Source organism: Musa acuminata, chromosome BXJ3-3, assembly GCF_036884655.1.
Source record: "Musa acuminata AAA Group cultivar baxijiao chromosome BXJ3-3, Cavendish_Baxijiao_AAA, whole genome shotgun sequence".
NCBI lineage: Eukaryota > Viridiplantae > Streptophyta > Magnoliopsida > Zingiberales > Musaceae > Musa > Musa acuminata.
In genome coordinates, this window is record NC_088351.1 from 29,812,900 (window position 1) to 29,830,524 (window position 17,625).

At 36.9% G+C, this 17,625-nt stretch overlaps 2 protein-coding genes across 2 annotated transcripts; both read right to left on the minus strand.

The window, feature by feature from the left end:
- Positions 1 to 359: 359 nt before the first annotated feature.
- Positions 360 to 5,425, minus strand: LOC135634101 (dihydrolipoyllysine-residue succinyltransferase component of 2-oxoglutarate dehydrogenase complex 2, mitochondrial-like). The gene is made up of 13 exons (XM_065144300.1): positions 5,269 to 5,425; positions 4,865 to 4,928; positions 4,764 to 4,791; positions 4,490 to 4,560; positions 4,296 to 4,370; positions 3,591 to 3,646; positions 3,478 to 3,522; positions 3,090 to 3,383; positions 2,861 to 2,955; positions 1,471 to 1,561; positions 1,287 to 1,397; positions 954 to 1,148; positions 360 to 869 (listed from the first exon to the last, which is right to left on the minus strand). The coding sequence occupies exons 1-13, from the start codon at positions 5,308 to 5,310 to the stop codon at positions 678 to 680; spliced, it is 1,359 nt and encodes a 452-aa protein (XP_065000372.1). The 5' UTR covers positions 5,311 to 5,425; the 3' UTR covers positions 360 to 677.
- Positions 5,426 to 10,098: 4,673 nt separating this feature from the next.
- On the minus strand, positions 10,099 to 11,703 carry LOC135632416 (NAC domain-containing protein 83-like). The gene is made up of 3 exons (XM_065140980.1): positions 11,362 to 11,703; positions 10,996 to 11,282; positions 10,099 to 10,619 (listed from the first exon to the last, which is right to left on the minus strand). The coding sequence occupies exons 1-3, from the start codon at positions 11,528 to 11,530 to the stop codon at positions 10,368 to 10,370; spliced, it is 708 nt and encodes a 235-aa protein (XP_064997052.1). The 5' UTR covers positions 11,531 to 11,703; the 3' UTR covers positions 10,099 to 10,367.
- Positions 11,704 to 17,625: the final 5,922 nt, after the last annotated feature.

Sequence of the window (17,625 nt, forward strand, 5' to 3'; positions counted from 1 at the left end):
CCAATGTGAAGTCTCAAAACCAAACTATTCTCATTGCTCGAGCCTCGACTGTCTCGATCATAAGATAAACAATACCCATCACATAAAATATAAAACCCTAGTGTGAGACTGGTGATCAAAGAAGATAAATTTGTGCATGGGGGTGCCTTTGGATTGGAGTAATTTTTCTGACACTATAGCAAAGAGGAAGACACCTCTGTTTGGGTCACAATATATAATTATCTGAAACCAGAATAGGAAAAACGAAAAAGAACAAGAAGCCAAATTCCTAGAATATTGTGGCAGTTGGGTTACATTACACAATGATTTAACTGTAGCATCCACGAGAGAAGAGTTGGACAAATATACCAATTACAGTCTGAAAAGAAAGCAGAACAAATAAATCCACCATGTTTTACCAATAATAATGTATTGGGAGAACCCTGTGTTTTCAGTTACACAGCATATAGTGATTGCTTTACTATTCAATAACTAGTAAAATGAAAATAGGGCAACTTCAACAGTTTGTGAATATCATCACGTGATTCATTGGTCTGGAAGAGACCTGCAAACATACTCACTCGAAATGATGAACAAGCAGCCGATCAAAATTGTTGTTTTAGGTGGAAAATTATTTTAGTAACAAAAAGAAGAGGACTGAAGTGCCATCCCTGTTGAACGTGTGGTGCGGTGCCCTCTTACAAGTCGAGAAGAAGCCGACGAGGGTCTTCGACCACATCTTTGATACGGCGCAAGAAGAATACTGCCTCTCTGCCGTCGATCAGTCTATGATCGTATGTCAGAGCGATGTACATCATCGGCCTTGGGACGATGTTACCATCAACCACCATCGGACGGGACACTATGGAGTGCATGCCTAAGATGGCAGACTGCAGAGAAAAAGATGTGCACACATTAGGTTAACCTAAGAAAACATAAGATGGACAATCCTCTGTGCAAATTAGGTTAATTACCTGCGGGGGGTTGATTATAGGTGTACTCAGAAGAGACCCATATACTCCACCGTTAGAAATTGTAAATGTGCCTCCTGCCATCTCGTCAATTGATATTGTTCCATTGTTTGCCTTCTTTGCAAGCGTATTAATCTCCTTCTCTATCTCCGCAAAATTCAACCCATTAGCGTTCCGGATAACTGGAACCACAAGACCCTGAAAAAACTCAAAGAATTAAACACGGACTCATACGACCGAGTCTTGATGGCTTACTTTGTGGGGAAATCAACAAAGCAAAAGTCACAAATTTTGCACAATTTATTTAGCAACTGAGGTATTGAGGCTTGAATGAACCTTTGGTGTGCCAACAGCTATACTGATATCAATATAGTCTCTATATATAATGTCATCCCCATCAATGACTGCATTGATGATTGGCTGGTTTTGAAGTCCAGAAACAGCAGCCTGACAACATAAAGAGTTGATTAAATATAAAAAATCAGAGCAAGGCGTCTTTATTGCTTATTACATCATTTACCTTAACAAAACCTGACATGAGACCCATCTTCACACCATGCTTTTCTGCAAACGCATCTTTATATTCAGACCGGAGCTTCATCAGATTTGTCCTACAATGTAATGATTTATGACATCAAAATATAAAGACATATATATCGACTAGAAAAACATATGAAGCAGAACCATGAGAAATCTAAATGCTATAACAGATGAAATCTTCTTTTTGTTCTTGTTCTTCTCTTGAGTTTCCAACATCGCTATGATGTGGTAAAAAAAAACAGCAGCATGAAACGATTAAATTAGTTATCACAAAGAACAATGATATAATCAGAATGCCAAGATAAACTTGAGCACAAAGCAAAGCCTAATGTCTAAGACCCTCGCCATTGCTGCAAAACAGCTAAACCAGGAAAGTGAACCAATTTGTTGAATTCAGTCTGATTTAGTTTGCAAATCAGACTTTTTGTTGGATTTAATAACTCTCAGTTGATTCTACTTGCAAAAGAAAAATCCCTAACAGAACCAAACTGTATATTATATAATCATGTATAATATGTAGACAAATATAGCAAGAATATATTTCATCCACAAATATATATTATGTATACTTATTCCATCATAATTAATATATGATAAACATAATATTTTTATTCTCAGATATGATTTGGTATATGCACATAAATGTAATATTGTCATCCTTATAAAGCTATAAATATTACATAATGTATGGGGTGATATCCCTAGAAAATACTCATATTTTGGATATTATTCAATCAGTACCTCCCCTTTTATTTTTTTCCAAACAATACCTCTAATTTGAAAAATACTTTACAGTGTTTTCATTGTACTCATTTACAGTATTTTTGTTACAGTGGTCAAAACACTATAACAAGCCAAAAACCCTATAACAGACCAAAAACACTATAGCAGGCCAAAACACTGTAATAGACCAAAAAAAATTTTGAAAGAAAGTTTGGCTATTTTTTAAATTAGGGGCACTATTTGGGAAAAAGCAAAATGGGGAGTACCGATTGGGAAATACACAAAATGTGGGTATTTTCTAGGGAAATTGTCCTAATTTATATAATATACTCTTTTAAAATAAAGTATATCTTGTAAGAAAAAATAATTTAGGTTCAATTTCAGTTCACTTTTGTCTATGTGTCAGTTCTATTGGATTCAGTTTCACAAACTATGTTCAATTCCATTTAAAATTTCATTAAATCAGAACTCTGCACAACCCTAGGCAAATTTCCTTGGACTTTATCCCACGAAAAGATCTGTTTCCACAATTTGAACCCATGATACTAGGATTATAATGGAGCAATCTTATGAGTATCCTAAGGCCTGCAGTGACACAATAGATATGAATGAGGACAAAAAAATTAATTGGAAGCAGAAAAACCTACATATCAACTTCATTGAATGTAGTTAGCATTGCAAATGTGTTCTGAGAATCCTTTAGACGCGTAGCAACCCTCTTCCTGAGCCTTGGCATAGGAACCTGGAAGGAATGAAATTTAAAAGACTGAAGAAGTACAAGAACAACAACCCTAAGTTCTCCAAGGATTTAAGTGAACTTAAAATGTGCAGTGGTGCCATACTAATAACAGCGATAGACAAAATTACGAGGCTTACTCGTCTTTCCCTTTCCTTGGGAGGTAGCTGGGGTTCTAAAGGTGAGGTTTTCGCAGGTAAAGATGAGGATGCTTTAGGTTTTTCTTTGGCAGGAATTTCTCCCTTAGGCATTTGTCTGTCAATTTTCTCTACTGCAGTAGTAGGTGGTGGAGTCTGTGTAGGAGGAGATGGTGGTTGAGCATCCTTCACCACTTTATCATCTGATGGGGCAACATGTGTATCGCCGGAAGAAGACTTGGATATCACAGCAACTTTGGTTCCTGGTGTCACAGTGTCACCTTCCTTGGCTATAAACTGTCAATGGAAAAAATCAGCACTTGTGCATCAATTATGAACTCCATAAAAGGAAGGTCTAGATGTTAGAAACCAAAATATGATGGTCACTAACCTCTTGGATAATGCCAGCTTCAGGACTATTTACATCGATCGTCACCTAAAACAAAACATTCAGAGGACCTGAGAACAGTTCTGAGAAACTAACAACTTGATGAGCACTAGTACCTTATCAGTCTCAACTTGGGCAATTGGTTCATCAACATTAACCCTGTCACCAGGTTCTGTGCCAGATTTCATGGCCATAAGACAAAATTAGCACACTTAAAGGCAAAAACAAACACATCATACAAATTTGTGATATCTTGTCCCTAAAGGTTTTTGACAGGACTACAGCCACATCTCACAAAACTAACCCACGGTTTTAAATACTGATTCTTTTCGGACTAGTAAATAATGAACAGCATAGTACAACACACCTTGCTACACCAATAATAAAAATACTAAACACGTGTTGCTATGGTCGGTTGGATAGGTTCAATATGTTTGCTATACCATGGTATATGAAACCATGCCTTGACCTGAACTTAACCAGTCTTTCAGGACAGCATGGGTGCTTAATGACATTTATATATGCATGCACAACACCTGCATAAGAATTCACCAATATGGTTATAGAGCAAAGGACCCGTAATGATCGTTGCTATAATAATTCAAGAACAGGCCCTATTTCTGTCTTGTACAAGACTGATGTGATCACTGGTTGGCCAATCACATTAAGCTTAATCAGTCAATTTTTTGTGGAGGTCTAACTGGCCTCCTTCTTTGTCCTCCTTTTTGAGCTCGGATGAGCAGAGCTTAGGCTGTAACAGTTGTTTTTCTTAATATATTATCTTGTTTCGGAAATAAACAGTAATAGACCAAAGGACATACTTTTTAAGAAGGTTGCCAAGGTCCCATCAGTAATAGATTCACCCATATATGGAACTACGGCGGCAACCAAGTCACCTGTAGAGAAAATTTTCAAATCAAAAACATAAATTCGAAACAAGTCACATGAGATGTTTGTCCAATGCTGTGTAAGAGGAAGGAAGCCAATAAAGATTAGGGCATCCACAAATGCATACCATTCTCAGAAGAAAATGACCTACTCCATATTTGGTAAAGAGAGGCCCTGGGGATGAACCTCACAAATTCCCTGCCATAATCACTTGAAATCATGTTAAGGAGCAGTAAGAAGCAACAATTCAGAACATTAGAGCTTCTGTCACCAAGCTACTTGTATTCATCACAGAGAAACAAGAATTGCAACAATGCAAATAGAACCATGATTAGTAGGTGTTGCTAATTAGATATGGAAGTACTCTCAGGAAAATTAAAAGATCCCAATCAAAAGCTTACCTTGCAGGCTCCGAGCATACTGAACCACCTGAAATCATACCTGATGTAAGATCGATTCCACCGTTAACGACGAGATGAAACTGTAATATATAGAAAATTACCTGGAAGAAGAATTTGATGGCCGAAGCGCTTCACATGTCTACAACTTCTTGCAACAAGTAGAGCCTGCAAGGACAAACGAAGGGTCACTTCAAACGAATTCTTACATCGATTTCTAGAAAGGCGCACCGTATACAAGAATCACAAAGACGAGAGTGACTCGATAGATGCATATCTGCAACTCGTCCCACTCAATCTTCCAATCTTCGCCCATTCAAGATCGATATTTCAGATAGAAATCAGTCAAAGAGAGCAAAAATATCTTCTTCTTTTTTCTAGATTGCATCAATCGTCGTCGGAAGGAGCTCGGATCATCAACTTGCGGAGAAAAGACCGAAACAAAAGCGTCGAATTGGGTAAAAAAGCGATCGAGGAACCGAGGATCGAATCCGATCCGGGAGCTTACCGCGGCGGGCCGGCGGAGTAGGCGGGTAAGAGCGGAAGCCATTCGGAGATCGAGCAACGGAAGGGAATCGGAGAAGAAGGAAAAAGAGGTGGAAACGATCGAGGGATTTCGGAGGGTTTTACTATTTCCCTCTTCCGGCGGCGCCTTCCCCTTCTTCGATCTCCCTTTTCTTCACCGGGTCAAGTGCACGTGAGATCCACGTGGAACAGGACGTGGGATCCCCTCTTTTCGCAGCGATTGCTGTTCGTTCCCGTTTGCGGCTTCCTCGTAGCACCAACCTGCCTTGTGATTGGAGGAACATATGGGCCCCGTCTACGTAGCCATTCACGGGACAGGTGCGTTTAATGACTGTCTCGTTCTTTCAGCATAATCTGTCGTTGGATGCAGCCAAGGGGTCCATCGTGGAGCCCACTTACCCGGCCACGATGTCGCCCAATAAGAGAGGAGGTAGATCGTTTTCTCGGTGGCAGTAACACCTTTTAGTCTTTCGTGTCAATTAGCAATTTGCAATCCTACTTTTTAGTCTTTTTTTTAATTTTTTTAAATTTTTTTATTTTTTTTAAATAGACATAAATATATTTTTTTCATTCTCCTCTCCTCTTCTTCATCATTTTTTTTCTTCTCTTTCTCATAACATCAAGTAATATTTATAGCAAACAAAGAACATCGAAGGGTCCACGAGTGACATCTAAGTGAGCAACAAGGATAAAATAATAAATTATGAAGAAAAAATAAAAATCAATGATATTAGGATTATAAATAGTAAAATAATATTTTATATTTTTTAGAGTTACCAATAGCAAGAGGATTGTTAATAGTAAAAAGGGAGCTATGAATAGTAACCTTCACAAAGAAACTTATTAGTGAGATTTTTTTTCGGGATGAATTTTCAAAAAAAAATCTCTTTTTAAGTGTTTTCCAAGAAACATTTTATTATTTGGAATTCACTACTTTTTTATATAATACTTGAAGTACATATTTTTTTCTGAATCGATCACATTATAATATTTTTTATATCATGTTATAATGTTTTCCTAGTGTTCTTCAAAACACTAGAACATAATATTTTTACTAGATTAATTCATCATATGGATTGTCCATAGGAAAAAGAGGACAAAAGGAGTAGATGGTTGTCAAGTCAATAGTATTCTACATATTAGGAAAAAAAAAACACTTTATTAGGGATTTTGAAAATAAGGATACTTTCAAGGAATATATATATATATATATATATATATATATATAAAGTTTTTCTTTTCGAAAAATTGTCCATTTTTTTAATGTAATTCGTTTATAGAAGAATAAGAACCAATCAGTGCCCTCTTTAGGTAAATTGTCAAAAAAAATTATGATTTTTATTTTTTAGTTTTTCTCTCTCAATGCAACCAAACACATACTACATGCTTAGGAAAAGATCCATGCTCAGTTCAATTGGGCTTACTGATAAGGGGTTGGGCTTACTGTTCTTGAGGTGGCACTTGTTCCTCTTGCTTAAGGGGTCCCCTGACCTGAAACAAGATATATCAAAGGTACTAATTTAAAGTTGAAAGGTGTGTTGAATGACATACTGCAAATGTTAATCATGCCTAGAGTTTACTTATGCGTGAGACAAAGATTAAAATAGGGTCAAGAATAGTTTTCATATTGCCAGAATTAAAATAGTTCTAATGGCACATGCTAAGTTCGATTCAGAACTTAATATTTCAGCTTTTAAGTTATATAGGCCTTCTCTGGTACCTGAGTTCTAATATAAATTATAAGCAGTTCATTCAATTGTTATAATGGGAGTTTGATACATAAACAAGAAATTTATGCATTGTTGATGTACAGAAAAGACATAGAAACTTGTAAATGGATGAACCAAATTTGTGCAGAAGATACAGAGAAGTCTTGCTAATTGCCTCTGGGTAACCATCAATTTGTGCAGAAGGAAACAAAAAGAATTCATGAACATGAGTCACTTGCTTGAGTTGCAAACTTGATGTCTGAATGGAAGAAGAGTTCAGACTTGGCAATTAATTACTCTAGAGGATGTCAGCATTAATCTTGTCCTCATTCAGCAAATTTGTGATTTGGTGTTCATTTTATTTTTCTCTCTTTCTTGTAATCCCTTGTCTTATTTCTTGGATTGCATGAGAAGGCCTCATCTTCACTTGTGTGTTCACAGGCTGGGTTGACCACACAATTCCAACCCCCCAAATTCTCCACTGCCCTTTCAATGGTCAAACTGCTACCATTCATTCAACTCTCAACTAGATCATAAATGCATGGACTATGATGTCTGTCTTGCTTGTTCTGCTCAAATTCTCCTACCAGGTGGTGGTTAGTCAATCAAAACTCCAATGCTGCACTCTTGTCTGATGTTTGATGGTTTGATAGGACTTCAAAATTGTCCTCTTATTTTAAATTTGAAAATGAGTTTTCTTGACACACACACACTGACTTTGTGCTTTCCTCAGCTTAGTATAATTCAACTATATAAGTTGTTGAATTTATTCTTTGTTTTAGTATATGCTAGTCCTGAATAATATAAAATTCCTGCATCTCTATGTCTGCATGTGTTCATGTGATTATGGTACCACCAGATTTCCCAAAACAAGACAACAAAAGTGAGAATTCCCAATTCATTTTTGATGAGGACCTGCTTTAGAGAACTTAAATCATGCCAAATTGAGCACCAAAATTTTCTTTGTTCCAAACAGGAATGGGTCGGAGAAGTACAGGGAACAAGAGAGCTTCTAATTGAATTGTGGTTGGCAAAAAAGAAACATAGGTTGTGCCGTGAACAAACTCCCAAAGCTTTAGTTGGATGTTGATCACAAAGCCAGACTCACAAGTTATTAATTGTGTGATTGTGTCATATACTTTATAGTGGTTTTGAGATCCCCAGATGCATTTCAAGCTGACCCATTCATTAGGCTAACTATTGCTTGCTTGCTTGCTTGCCTCTCTTTTCTTGTCTGTGCCATGTTCATGTAAAATATATGTAACATGCATCATATGATTTCAATATACTGATATAATCCTAAAGAAAAGGTGATATAGGCTTGTAAGGCATCTACTGTCCATGTAACCTAACATGAAAGTTGCAACATCATCCATAATTATAATAAAGGTTTAAGTTAGGATCTCATGTCATTAAAGTCTCAGGTCAGCTTTGGTCATGTTTACTCTTCATTATGTTAAGAGACAAAGCCAATGGGACCTTCTATGAGTTTGCTAAGTCAGGTCATGGCACTCCACTCATTTCAGGTTTCTTCTTTAGAATGATCAAGTTGCCAAGGATAATAAGATCAGCAGGAGTCTTAGCCCTAAAAGTTTTGAGTGCCAAATTGATCATTTGTAGACTTGGTTCTACCACATTATAGAATGATCAAGTTGCCATTGATTAAAATGCTAACATGGAGTCTGAGCCTTAAAAAGTTGCAGAGAATCAAATTGATCATATGCATATTTTGGCCTCTCTCCACTAAATTCAATATTAGTTTCCCATGTGCTTCCACCATCTGCAAGCTTGGAATCTTTGTAACATATTCCTGAATGCCCCAACAACTTCATTGTGTTGTAAATTACTGAACCTATCAAATGTTCATGAATACCTCACTATTTATATCATATGTTTCACAAGAAAATGGTCTGCTTCTAAATTTGTGGAGTTGGTGATGCAAAATTTTCCTTTGACTGCAAGCTGTATTAGCTTTCACAATGAAGCTGAGAACACATTCTACTTCAGAATTCAAAAGTGCAGTAACAATACATCTTCCACCAGTCATTTTGCTTGAAGTGTTGACTATGGTTATGATAGTCTTTTATGAGACTTAGTTTCATGGAGGAATAACTGAGTGCTCATAGTCATAGAGATTTATGACTGACAATGAAGAAGCCAACTCCAAAACATTTTCACTATCAGTTAAAGAAGGTGAAAGAGTGTAATGTGATTGTGAAGTCATTTGTGAACTAAATGTAATGTTGTCATTCAGAGTCATCCTTTACATGGATGATAAATTCCAACCACTGAAACTAGCAGTTCCACACAGTGTTGGCAAATCATCCCATGTCCTGATCCAGATTATATCACAAACTTTTAGATCAGTATGAAGGCTGGAGCAGGAAGGGTTATCAGTAGTGGTCCATTGAGTAGTGAGAGAGTAACCCAAATGTATAACCAGACAACACACAAACATCATTATGTGGTGTGCAGCAAAGTTTTTCCCAAATTACATCTCCTTGTTCAGCTTGCTTTGCAGCAATATTATGAAGCCTTGTCTTACAAACTTCTGACACAAATGTTGTGTTGTCCTTTTTCCAAATTTAGCCACACAGGTGAACAAGAACTCCTAGAAAGTTCTTGATTGTTTCACAATTGACCCCTTTTCAGAAAGACTAAGAGTTCCATGTGACACTTCAACATGAGTTTAAGACACATGGTTTAGTTGAACACAAGCAGCTGAACAGGAGCAATACATATCAGTCATGGGTCTCAATCTGATGTGATCTCCACTTCCCTCATATCAAATCAAGATCTTGAGCCAAATATTCTTGGCCAAGGAGGGACCCAGGTGCCTTTAAATTGGCCTCTTAGCTCATGCCCCTGATTCCTCCATCAGGTCCCAGTGGCTGAAGGCATCACTGTCACACCAAATGGATTTATGCAATCCTCTTTCTTGCTCAGCTTTTCTTCCTATCTTTATGCAGCATTGGATCCTCTTTTGGTGCATACAAAACCATGGTTCTTTTGATAACACAAGCCATCATCCAACTCAAAAAGTAGAATGCTTTCAGCCCCTTCATAGTTCACAAAGCTTGCTTGGAAAAGGAAAAGTTGGAGCATTGAAGCCATAGGAACATGTGATTTTGTTAATTAGAACATGATTCGACATTAACCATCAGTTCATCAGCTTCACAAAGCTCTCTTGCATCAAGTTGTTAAAGAAAACACAAAAGAAGAGACTAGAAATCCTAGAACACTTTTCCAACGTCCACATATACTATCCCAGGTTATTTGGACTTGACTTTGGCTTCCAACCAAAAAGGAGGTTCTAATTTTGGTACACTGATACAGATAATTTCCAGGCCTCTCTTCCTTATGGAAGTGAAAGTTAGCTGCCAGAACTGGTTTCCTCTCCATTGCTGGATCCATCAGAGGTGTCGGTTATGCAGCTTGAGTCGGATAAAGAGGATGCAGAATGACCTTGATCTCTATATTTCTGCCCCATGAAGTCAATGAAGCCAATGCCGCTCTCTGTAACTGGCGCTTCTTCCCCTTCCTCGGTCTCGACATCCATCTTGGTAGCTCTTTTCTTCTTAAAAATGCGACAGAGCACCCAATCTCTGCTCGGGATGATACAATTCTACATGAGCAGAAGCATTCTAGAGTTTAGCAAAGATTACCCATGGAAGTGCAAAGGATTAGGAGAGGAGAGCTACATAATAAGCTACCGATGAAGTCATGTCATTCTAAAGTTTTTTCTGGCTTCAAGGTATTGTTTTTCCATTGACAAGAAAACAGGATTTTACAAAATCAATCCTAGAACCAAATCTTCAGGATGTGATGCAATTGCAGATTAACACTAACAAGGATCAACAGGGCATTCTAATCTGACATGGTAGTTGTTGCATGTTAATTGGCAGATGTTGGAGGTATAAATCTGAGCTGGTCACGAGAACATCCATAAAATCCTAAATTTTGGGCCTGTTTCAGATTCGAGAAGGGCAAGAACAGCTCACATGAGTTGAGTTCTTCCTCTGGGGGAAGATGCAGGCGGTGGACTCGGGGCCGGCGAGCCGGTACTCGTGCATGACCCAGTCAGTCTTGCTCCCGGTGGGATGCTTCCCTCCGTAGAAGACCAAGACCTTCTTCATCCCCACCACCTGGCCGCACCTTGGCGACGTGATCCGCTTGTCCCTCCCCGAGGCCTTCCAGTACCCGGACCTCGCCACCCGGTTCGATCGGCTCCTGCTGGGGCTCTTGGCCTCCCTTAGACTGAAGCAGTATCTCTCCTCCTCGCCCCCACCTGAGCATTACAACAAACAGCTTGAAGCATGAGAACACGCACAACGCTCAAGAACCAAAAGGAGATTGTTCGTACGGACCTGGCAAGTCCCATGGATCGAATCTTGCAAGGTCGATGTCAGGGATGAAGGAGGCGGGCAAGGGGCAGGAGAAGACCTTCCGCTTGAGGTACTGAACCACGAGCTCTTCGTCGGTTGGGTGGAACCTGAAGCCAGGGGGGAGCCTCGTGAGGCCTGGCTTGTTGTCCATGCGTATGAACCAGGAGACGAGGAGGAGGTTTCGGTGTCTTCCTGGAGCTCAAGATCACACCACCCCAGCTGGGTGCCGGTGGGCTGCGCTACACGAGCCCATCTTCCATGTCCTCTGGAAAGCTCAGAAAGCCACCACCGAGAAGAATGAGGGCGGAGAGTGGGTGGGTGGGTGTGATGAGGCGAGGGGGTTAAGACCGCCTTTATAGCAGAGGTTGCGGGCACGAGGCGATGACTCCCTGTGGCGTAAACCAGACTCAATAATAATAATAATAATAATAATAATAATAATAATAATAATAATAATAATAATAATAATAATAATAACAATAATAATAATAATAATAATTGTTATTATTATTATTATTATTATTATTCATAAATTCCACCATATATTTTAAATAATTTTAAAATGTTAAATTGCATGTATATCAAACTGTATAGACAAAAGCCTCTTTTTTGGATTTTTTTAGAATTATATATATATATATATATATATATATATATATATATATATATATATATATATAATTCCGAGTATACTCTTAATTTGATAATCAGTTACCTATCTTTTTTTTTACCTCACTTTTTTATTTTAATTATAATATTTTTTCTATTGTATTACTGTGTTTTCTTAGTATCACAAAAACACTATGACTAAGTAAAAAAACACTATGACCCATTGTTTAATTAAAAAATTATAAATATTTTTTTTTGATAAGGATACATAAGAAAGGTTTATAAGTGATTTTTAATTTTTTTTAGTCAATTTTTCTCTGTAGAGTTACAATGTTTTTGAAAATGTACCAAAAACACTATAACTCATATAGAAGTTAAATTATTTGAATGTTTATTTTTTTAAATATATAATTAATTCTAAGAAAACATCCATTTGAAAATATTGTAACACATTATAATATAATATTTTTATACTATGATATAGTATTTTAATAATACTATTGTAAATATATTATAATAATATTATTTTGATATTACTGAAAATACTGTAACACAATACAAAAACATTGTAGGAAAAAAAGATAAATGGTATTTCAGATATTAGGTAAAGAAGAGTTATTGGGAAATTCTGAAAATGAGATATGCTTTCAGATAAAAACTAAAAAAGAGAGAATTTTGTCCAAAGAGAGACAAAAATGAAGAAAAATAATAATTCATTCAACTGTATAATAATATGCTTTATAACTGAAAAAGAGACACTCAGTACTACAAAAACTCTTAATAATTGTATCAACCTATATAAAAAATCTTAATATATAAATATAGATAGTTAGAGAGAGACTATTGGACAAAATTTGAAAGACATGAGGCAAACATTTTAAATATGGACTGGGATTCTATTCAGGAAGGGGATTATTAGTAAATTATTGGGTTTTAGATGATTAATGAAGCTAGTTTATTATTAGTAATTAATCAATTAAGGATTCGAGATAATTTGAGATGTACTCTATATATATCAAGTTAATTATTGCTTTTCAATCTCATAATAAAAATGATTTATACCAAGGGAATGTAAGTGTTTTTTATTTTTGAACTTTTACTTTTGAAAAGTTTTTCTCTTTTCGTAAATAAAATATTTCATGACGACGACAACGATGATACGATGATGATGGTAATATCATAATTAATGAGATTAATGTTAAGTTTAAACACGAGCAATCAAAACTAATGCTATAAAATAAAGTTTTTAGAGTAAATAAGGTAATTAACAAATATATGAGAGATATAACCTTAGTGATAACAAAAAAAAAGAAATGAATTATACGATGATTACATGAAATAATTTCTAAAAAAATTAAATATCGTATATCTATTATTCAATAAGAAAGATAGATATAATAATCAAAACGAAGAGGGATATACATATGATCGCAAAATAAATAATGCTTCATTTTGGAAAATTATGGTGTTTACAAAAAAAGAATTGTGCTCTTGAGACAAGTATTTTGGGCTAATGTATAGTTGATAGATGATAAAATGTAGCTCTAAAAAAAATAAGATGATAAAAAAAATGTAATTTTAATATTATATAAGCACCTTCAAATAAGATATAAATATCCCAAATTAAATAAGATGGGCTGATTAAGATTAGTAACAAACATTAATGAAGATTAAAAAGAGATTAACATTTTTTTATATATATTTGGATTAGTGATATTGCTTCAAATAGAACTCACTAACTTCAACATCCCAAGTGATTGAAAATATATTTTTAAGTATATCAAATTGATAATAACATCTTCCAATCTTGTCTTTATCATCTTTATCTTTATTAACTTGATAGATGATTAATATAGATAATATTTATGTGGCTCAAACTTATCATAAAGGAGTCACACTGTAACAAAGCTTTGGGTTTAAAGGAGAGCTTTGCATGATTAATCCTCTCTAAGCATGGAGGAGAAGAGGAGAGGTAAGAAAATGTCACAGCAGGCGTGTAAATATGGAGGAACACGAAGCATGAACATTGGATGGCTTTTGCTGCCGTGGGGAGAAGGCAAAGGTTCTCATTTGCCGAGGAGGAGAGAGGGGGAGAGGAGTGAGATGAGACGGTGAAAAGAAAGAACAGATGCCAAATCCCACTTGTAGTTGTGGGAACAGACAAAGAGAATCGTGTGCGACATGTGCTTTCTTGAGCCAAAATGCGGCTGTTTTCTACTCCTCTCTCTCTCTCTCTCGAGTGTTCCTTTCCATCCTTAAAAATATGTGTTTTTAGTGTTCTTATACAAGTGTACAAATGGTCGAATGGGTTTGCGTGTGGGGATTGAAGAGGTGTTGGAGGAGGCAAAGAGAGGGAGTCAAAAAGGTACAATTATTGTGCTTGGAATTGGCTTCCCCTCTTATGAGTTCTCCTTGCTGTTCTACTTGGCCTTGCCTTGTTTGTTTCCTATGCTACTCGCTTACCAATGGATGATGGAGTGGAGGAAGCAGCAAGGAGAGAAGCTCATAAGTGTTGATTACCTCAGAATGGGGGAATTGGGTGGCTGGTTGCATGAGGGACGAGGACCACACAACTGCACTAACCTAGGGCATGGGGTGTCTCTAGGGTCTCATTAGACTTCATGGATTTGAACCTTGTGCTCCAAAAGAAAGAAAAATCTCTTCTTGTTCTTGTTTCTTCTACTTGACAACAAGCAAGTACCAAATGGTCCAAGCTTATCTTGTTGTTTTGTTGAATCATATGAAAAGCAAATTAGTGTAACTTGACAATGGAGGATTAAGCCTAACTTATCTACTCATAGGAATAGGTTGGGGAAGCTAAACCTGAGGTGGTGTACTAAATGCATAGCATGGCCTTCTCTTATTTTGAGTAGAGCTCTGTTGGGTTCAAAAGGATCACTGTTTTTGTAATAGTATTTGTGCTGAAATTTCTTCATAGTTTCAATTTCATGCAAATAAACACAAAGATTAACTCTTTTTGTGTTACGCAGTTTATCTCTTTGCAAGGGTAAGGCTACTATGCATGCTTCAGATTCCACATTAGCAGGTGGATTGTCCTCTTATGCTTCAATCTAAAAATATTCAGAGTTCATGGATACATGAATTTGGTGGATCCATAAATTGAGAGATATGGTAGTACAATTTAGCCTCTGCAACCTCACATGGCATCATGCACAGGTCATCTGTGGTTGGTTGGGTCGGCAAGCATTTAGTTGAATCAACCAAATGATGTGGGCACTAATTGAGTCAGCCAAGCAACCTGAGATTGCAGATCTTGGACTGTCGGAAGAGAATGGTACTCCTGGATGGATGAGAGACTCTCATAGCACCTAAAGTCTTAGTCATTCTGTGCTTTGAATCTGACCTTTAATGGCTCTCACCTTCTTGGGTACTCCCATGGGGAAGCATCTAATGTATGTGACAGTCCCACTTGAGGTTATCAAGACTGGGATTCTGATTTCTGTGGCTGAAACATACTTGATGTTGGGTGTTGGAGACATCCTCAAGTCTCTACCTTGTGAGAACACAATTTGAGATATTTTTCTTCCAGGAAAAAAGACAGAGACAAGGTCTGAAATACTGAAGGAAGATAGAATTTTATGATGGTGATTGGTCGTGCAAGTTACAGGACACTGTTCTCATGTCTCCCACCCTGCAAATTTTGACTACTGGCAATCATAATTTGTCTGAGATGCATGATTCTGTAGGGATGAGTTCCACTGAAAACAATTGGCAGTCATTCTCGGAATGCATGCGCCTGCAGGGTTGTATGAAGTTTAATTGAGATTTACTCTTGTGCTGCTTGTGTTGTTCGGTCTTCTGTGTTTACCAACCTCAGCATCAGGCACTTGTGTCTTGGCTCATAAAGGAAAGAAATAGCAACACAACAACAAAGGTGATCACAACTGAGATCAAAGCTATGTTGAAACTAAAGGGCTAATTAGGCACAATTTGAGGAGTTGGTAATTCTTTTTTAGTGTGGTTGTATTAGACATCCCAACTTTGATTTCTTCACTAACTATATCATGGATCAGCATCATCAGAAATTCTGGATTCATCTTCTTCGAGCAAACAGTAAGAAAATTCTTATTATAGATTTAGCAACAGTTTCTCAGTCAAAGTTGATATTTTTTTTGTTTTTGGCACTTATTTCTGCTTCTTGCGGACGATATAGATTAAAGAGTTGTCGTATTAGTGCCTTGGAAATGTTGTGTTATTACTGTGCCATCGTAAGTTGTCCATAATATAGAGCTGAAAGTAAGGAAGGAAATGTTTGAGTTGAATTCTGATGATTCAACATATTAACTGTTGACAACAGGAAAAGTATTAAATCTGTAAATTATTTTCTTCTCTTCCTGCTAAATATCATGATGATTAAAAAAAATATATTATTGTTAGATGTAGTTAAAGGTAATAATTTCCATGACTAATTTCTTTTTCCTTCCATTTTACAGTGGCCATCAGTTGAGAAGTTTGAAGTTCTCATGACAATCCTACCACCACTGATTTCATTTTGCAGGTCTGGCATGTTTTCCTTCAACCCTCTTCCTAATTATTCCCTTTTTGACCCATGGTGTCATCATCATCTTGTCAAAAGCTTCATATCACATGTGAATCCAAAAATAGCAGCCTCCAAAAAAGTATGAGGATGACATATTTATCCCACTAAGATGAACTTAGTCTTCAAAAGCTTCCAGTGCTTGCTTGTTTGGCAAAAGAAGTCATTTCTTTTCACTGAATAAAGCTCACAAGGCGGCTTTGTCAATGCTTCTGGATTTCTTACCACCTTGCCCCAAAGACCTAAGCAAACACAAGGTCACAAGATCAATCAGCATCCATATCTTTCATCTGAAGCTATCAATTAGTTCTTGTTCTGCTGTGAATACCAAGAGCTGATGAACCTGATTCTTCATTGCAGATGAAGAGGAGCTGCTTGGTGTATGAATGCAGGAGGCAATCTTAATGACAGGAGTTGTACTTTATGGACCAGAATTCTGGCAGGTCAAAGAAAAGAAGAGCCTATGAACTGAATTGAAGACATCTACACACAGACATAAACTTTGGTCAGGAAGCTTGAGCCTTAATCTTGGACAGTAAAAGCTCTGCAACTCCTAAGTTGAGATGAAGGCAACATCCACTTGATCCAAATGTGTACACACCTGCATCAACTTTAATCAGTTGGTTTGGACCTGAAACTTGGCAGGTAGAAGCCATGAATTCTATTCCACCATGTGAAATGGTGGCAAACTTGTTGGTTGACTCCTCTGCTTTTGCCATTGCTTGAAGCATGTAGAACAGAAAGGATGTGATGGAGAGATGCATATTAAGTGTGATGAACACAAATCTTTCTTGTGACAAGCTGAATTGAATAAAAATATACAGATGTTGCCCTTTGTTTTATGTTTCATGGGCCAGTAAGTGAGGCCCATTTAGGGTTTCAGGCCCAGCCCAAATCAAATCGACTCGACGACAGCCCAAATCAAATTGCTCCAAAATTATCGATCCTAATATTTATGCCATTGATTTTTTGTTTAGCATATTTACTAGAAAAACTCAGTATTTGTAAATTTGCTAGTAACTAAATAAATGATGGTTTGACAAATTAGCAAATTTATTCATCACCAATACAACAAAATC